This window comes from Primulina huaijiensis, chromosome 7 (genome assembly GCF_012295235.1).
Source record: "Primulina huaijiensis isolate GDHJ02 chromosome 7, ASM1229523v2, whole genome shotgun sequence".
Taxonomy (NCBI): Eukaryota; Viridiplantae; Streptophyta; class Magnoliopsida; order Lamiales; family Gesneriaceae; genus Primulina; species Primulina huaijiensis.
In genome coordinates, this window is record NC_133312.1 from 2448499 (window position 1) to 2455031 (window position 6533).

The window sequence follows — 6533 nt, forward strand, 5'->3', positions numbered from 1 at the left end:
TAAATTGATAAATTCAACATGCATTAATATCCAAAGGCATTTAAGATAGACAATAAATTATAAAAGAATCCATTAAAAATTTATTGATTTAATTTGCTAAATTAAATGAATAAGGGTATATTAAAACATTCACAATTAGAAGTGATATATTTATATGTATGTTAGATGTTAGATTTTACTAAGAAATGTAAATAAATAATTTTTTTGGCCTAAAATTTAAAAAAGAAATAGGAATGTGTATTAATGTCCAAATCTATTTAAGATGGACAATGAATTACAAAAAACTCCTAAAAAACATATTAATTTAATTTGCTAATTTAAATTAACAAGAAAATTTAATTAAATAAATTTTTTTGGCATAAAAGTTAGGAAAGAAAGAGGAATGTGTATTAATGTCCAAATTTATTTAAGATGGACAATGAATTGCAAAAAAAACATTTAAGATAACCTATTAATTTGTTTGCTAACTTAAATTAAATTAAATAAATGAACAAGGACAAATAAGGAAATTCACAAATGAAAGTGGTATATTTATATGTATGTTAGATTATTTGATTCAATCACTTTCTTGGTATTTGGCAGTTGGGAGGTAATATAGCTAATTGGTTATGGATACTAAGTGACTGTCACTGATCAATTTTCTATTACTTTTTATTATAAATATGAGTAGGACTGATCCGTCTCACGAATAAAGATTAGTAACACAATCTCGCATAAATTTATTCATAAACCTATTAATCCAAACGAAAGTAATGCGTAAACCTAGCATCATTCTTCAGTTTCACTTCTTCCTGCTTTTATTAACCTTGGAAAAAAATATATTGCAATATCTGATATTCAAGAAAACAAAGAGACACAATTCTACGTTAAAATGGTTAAAAGAGTTTCCAACGATCTCAGATATGATTTAATATCATATCATACGAGTCAAACGATATCTGACAATAAAACTTTTTAATATTAAAAAATATTACATATATTTCAAATTAATATTTCTTCCCCAGCAGAAATTCTTAATATTGTTGAAAAACATTTTAATTAATGATCTCTACTCTCGATGTCATATCTGTTTTCCTTTTGGTTACTTAATTTTACAAGTCAAAATGTTAAATATCTCAATTTTATGGCAAAAAATTCATATGTAACTTTTAAAGATTTTTAGCATTTGGAATTAATATAAAACCATAACTTAAAAATAATTTTATCACTCTTTTTGTGTTTTCTTTCTAAAAAAAAAAAAACAGCAGTTTCGCTTCAAATTGAATGAACACGCATGTAACTACGTGTTGATCACAAGTCACGTTTGATTATTAATTTGATTTGAGGTGTTTGATCATAAGTCATGCTTGATTATTCATTCGATTTCTTTCGTGTGTGTAACGGCCTTGTCTGAATTCCATTCTCATCCAGAATCGACCCTGTCCTTGTCTGTGATTTGTATCTTTCCTTTTTTTGTTAAATCAAATGATGGATGAAACTCCATATTGCGAGGGTGTGAATCAAGATAGATAAAAATGACACCATTTTTTTTGTGCAGATATAGTGCAAATCAAGATATATAAACGCATCAGAAATCAAATCCGTAAAAAATATGGCGAAACAGTAAGCGGAAGTGATGAGACATGCTGTGTTATCAACTATTATAAGTAGAGTAGCAGTAAATTTCCTTTGAAAACATTTTAACATCGTATTATAGGACGGTACTGCAGGAAAATGAATCCTACAAGATATGTTCGGAGAAAGTGCAGTCCAACGAAACAAAGTGAAATAGATCAAGGAACATGAGGTAATTGGTCATCCATTGTCTTCAAATAATCGTCCCACTTGGAATCAAAGCATCCTTAATCACAGTGACAATGCCACTCTTGATGAAATACCCGTCTGTCTCTCTAGCTGCCTCTTGCACATTGTCTGTGTTAATTATCTGTAAAATAATCACAGCAGCCATTAAGCACCATCTCAATGTTCGAAAATTAGCTTCCTTTGATCAATAGAATAAGATCATGTGAGGATTATATCACCAGAAATAAGCATTCTACATATTTACCTTGACATAGTCTCCAATGCGGGCGTTTTTGTCGATTATTGCCCTCTTGATGTGAGATTCCTTGCCAATACCTATTGGCACGCTACCTTTTGCAGCCAAGAGTCTTCTGTCTGCATCAGTCTGGGGCAGAGGAACAAGCAAGATTACCACCAGAACTATGAAATAGTCGGAGATAGCATTTTCATACGAGTAAGTATACAAGGGAGTGTCTGAATTTGTTTTCAGTATTTTCTGGGAAATGTATTTCTCGAAAATGAATTGGTGAATGTGAAGTCTGTTTGGTTGTGTTTTTGGAAGGAAACGTCTGCTGTAAATGTCAAGTCACGTCATAATGTGTTGGTTAATTATTTCTTTGAATGTTATATTGCTATTTTAAAATTTTAAAATTTAATGTACCATGTTAACATTTAGCATAGTGATGACAAAAAGATGATGTAAAATAATGATTGTATTGGGAATTGGGAAATGTGGAAATGAGCTGAAAATATCTTTTTAGAAAGATTTTTAAAAGAATGTGGATATGTTTTTTTTTTTTTATGTTTCTGCAAAACGAGTATCTTTTCGGGAAAGAAAGAAACATTGTCTGAGCTTGTTTAATCAAATAATACCTCATAATAATCAGCTCCCATCAACAGGGTGTCTTCTATAATCGCACCCTCGGAGATGCATGATCTCAGACCAATCACAGAATGGTGAATTTTGCAGTTCTGCGAAGATTACAAGCCAACATTTAAGTTAAGCTCACTCTGTACTTCATCATCTTCCTTTGATTGTATGTAATGTAAAATCTTACCTTTATTACACAGCCCTCACCAATGACACTGTCAGTAACATCGGCATTAAGCATTTTGGAAGGTGGCAAGTAGCGTGGTTGCGTGTATATTGGAGAAGAACGGTCATAAAAACTGCAGATGAAGTAAAATGCAGTTCTAGGTCAGTTGGTGCATGGAAAGGATGATTTATTTACTACAATTAGATGTTTCAGCAACTGACCTGAAATCTGGGACTGGCTTCTTGGTGATTCCTAAATTCGCATTGTAAAAGGCCTCAATAGTTCCAATGTCTTCCCAGTAACCATCAAACAAATAAGCTTGAACCTGAAACACAAAAGATTGGAACAGAAAGGGAAGTACTGATATATTAAATTATGACTTGCTCGTGGATCAGGAAAACTATGACTCTTTAACAATGACTTACCCGCATGCCAACAGAAGTAGCACCTGGAATAACCTCACTTCCAAAATCATTGGCTCCAGGGAACTTCTCACGCAACAAATTCAACATTACATCCTTACTGAAAACGTAGATACCCATACTCGCGATGTAAGGCATTTCCTTTGCTCGTTTGTCATCAAGGCCTAAAATTGTCGTGTCAACCTAGAATAATCACAAAAGACTGATGAATAAAAGAGCCAGTCATTTAGATCTTTAATAAATGCTAGAAGAGACAATATAAGAAATATGATGATTGTTCGTATTTATACCTTCATTGCCTTCAGTTGTTCTCCCTTTGGCTTCTCGGCAAATTCTATTATCCTTCCTTCTTCATCGATTTTCATTAGACCAAATGCAGTAGCACGTTGTTCATCCATTGGCAGTGCAGCAACTGTAATATCAGCATCGGTTTCTCTGTGGGCTTGGATGAATCTCTCATAATCCATACGATACAAGTGATCTCCAGCAAGAATCAAGAATTCAAGAACGTCGTGTTCTTCAAAAAGCCATAGATATTGCCTTATAGCATCAGCTGTGCCCTAAAATATCCATGGAAAATAAAGTAATAAGAATTTGACATTTTAAATCTCGTCAAGCTTATTCCAATTGACTTGAAGTCTTCAGAGAAAAAAGGATTTTAGGAGGAGTAATCAAGGTTGTCGACATGTTAGTATGCAAAATTACATTAAGTTTTAGACACATAGCCTGCTTACGAGATTGCAAGGTAAGCACATGTTTTCCTATTGCTCTTACCTGGAACCAGTTAGGATTTTCAGGGCTCTGCTGAGCAGCAAGAACTTCAACAAACCCTTCATTCTTATAACCACCCATATTACTTGCATATGCCCGTGATAAGTGGCGATTAAGGGATGCAGAATTGAATTGAGTGAGGACATAGATCTTTGATATATTGCTGTTCATACAGTTACTAACAGGAATATCAATCAAGCGATAATTTGCACCCAAAGGGACAGCGGGTTTCGCTCTTTTCTTGGTAAGAGGATAAAGTCGAGTCCCCGCTCCACCTCCAAGAATGATTCCCAAAACACTCTGCACGAGCAAACATTAAGAAAAAAATATTTGTTCAGTGACATGCTAAATCACAAACTCATGTATTAGATGATTAGTTGGAGAAATGGAGCTCATTGCACTCTCTTCCACTGAAAAACGTGCAAGCAGAATCTAGAGGTATTGTTAGATGAACTAAAAACTTCTCAGAATCCAACGTTAACACAAGCATGAAAAAACTTACGAAAAGCTTAAACCACCATAATCTTGCAATATTTGGTTTTGATGACAAAAAGTTGCAGAAACTCAGCTTTTCGCCACTCAAGTTAAGATGATATGTAAGTCCTACCTTCATCCAATCATGCAGGGAACAAAGAATGAATCCCTCATAATGCCTTCGAATGATTTATAACAAAGTTCAGTTACAACTTTATTCACTTTGAATGATGCATTTCCTTTGAATCAGGATACACGGATCATGCATTTTTCAGAAAACCATCTCAATCTATGTGCATCCTTGTAAAAATAAATTAATACAGAATAACTTCAAGACACAACAAAATTATCAAGAAAACCGCAGCCAAACAATTTCAACAAAATAAAAAAAGAGAAACATCATGCCCCTTGAGTCGAGATTCAGACCACCATGCATTTTAAGAAAAAAAACCAAAACTTACACATCACTCATTCTAACAATCAATCAAAACATAACAATTTCAAGACAAAAAAAAAACGAAAAGAAAAGAATCCCATATCAGCCAAAGTATGGAATCAAATCGCAACAAAGCTCAATGAAATCAACAAAATAATTCAAACCAAAAGGCACAACTTGAGAAAATTAAAGAAACACAAATCAGCAACTGAGAAAAGCATACATACAGAACTAGCATCAGGATCAAGACAAGTTTGTGAAGAACTAGAATCAGAAACAGCTTTTGGAGAAACCACACGTGTAACAGGCATTCTTCTCCTTCCACTAACTCTTCTACTTCCTCTACGATTCACGCCAACAGAACCCCCAAACAGATCCGATTTGGATGCACTAATACCGGGCCACTGCAACTTTCCCTGTCCATTCAAATCAAAGGATGATAAAACTGAAAACCCACAAATTTTCTTGAATCCAATGGGCGACGACGTTGCCACAGCCGCCATTTACACTCCGCCACCTACACACCAAGTACACTCGAAGTCCGTAGTACAATACTAGACTTTCGATTTAACAATTAAAAATGCGGACTTGGGAGTGTGTAGAAAATGGATTCAATGGAAGATGATTTGATAACGACTTGGAAATTTGGAATGATATATGCCACTTATATTATTTAAATTTAAATTATTGCTTTTTGAAAAAATATATTTTATTTGGAGTTGTCTTTTTCTGGGAGGATATTATTATTTTTGCTGAATAATTAATTAATTGATTATTACGTAGATCCTGCAAGATCTTGGAATATGCCTAATTTAATATTTTTAATATTAATTAATAATTTTAATCAGACAGATACACAACAGATGTCAGATCACTTGGAAAATCATTAATTATTATGGAACATGAGCAATTATTCATAGGTAGGTAAAAACAGATGAGTCTAGAAAACAATAGAAATAGATTTTGTACGGCAAATTAGAGACTTTGAACATGGGTTTGAGTCCAATTTAAAAAAAAAAAAAAATCAAATATCTCAAATAGTAGTGGGCAATCAAATTATTCTATTAAAGAGAATTTTTCAAAACGTTATAAAAAATATAATAAATAATATTCAAAATATTTACAACTTAATAGATTATAGATTGAAATATCATAACACAAAAAACTCTTGTGAGACGGTCTCACGAATCAATTTCATGGGTCGAATCTCTTATTTGGGTCATTCATGAAAAATTATTATTTTTTATGCTAAGAATATTACTTTTAATTATGAATATCGGTAAGATTGACCCGTCTCACAGATAAAGATTCGTGATACCGTCTCACAATAGACCTACTCATATCCTAAATAGTCATTTAAATACTATTCATTTTTCATTTCGACAAGCAAGTATTAACTAAGTTTTATTAAAATAAACTTGAAGATTTGTGATTTTTGTTAGTTCGAGGTTTATATAGTATGTACAGAATGATAACAACTGCGGGTTTCCACGTCATTAATTTATATATATATTTTTGTACTTTTTCCAAGAATAATGTTGGATGCATCCTACTCATATGTTTTCAAAAATAAAAACTCCATTATGTAATTATAATTTTCTTCAGGTAAGA

General features: G+C 32.6%; 1 protein-coding gene across 1 annotated transcript; it reads right to left on the bottom strand.

Annotated features, from left to right (window-relative positions):
* Positions 1-1613: 1613 nt before the first annotated feature.
* Positions 1614-5550, bottom strand: LOC140980963 (glucose-1-phosphate adenylyltransferase small subunit, chloroplastic/amyloplastic-like). Its single transcript, XM_073447111.1, has 9 exons — positions 5150-5550; positions 4016-4312; positions 3532-3801; positions 3245-3424; positions 3041-3144; positions 2841-2952; positions 2656-2754; positions 2048-2167; positions 1614-1924 (listed from the first exon to the last, which is right to left on the bottom strand). Exons 1-9 carry the CDS (start codon positions 5423-5425, stop codon positions 1808-1810), a joined length of 1575 nt encoding a protein of 524 aa, XP_073303212.1. The 5' UTR covers positions 5426-5550; the 3' UTR covers positions 1614-1807.
* Between the last annotated feature and the right edge of the window lie 983 nt (positions 5551-6533).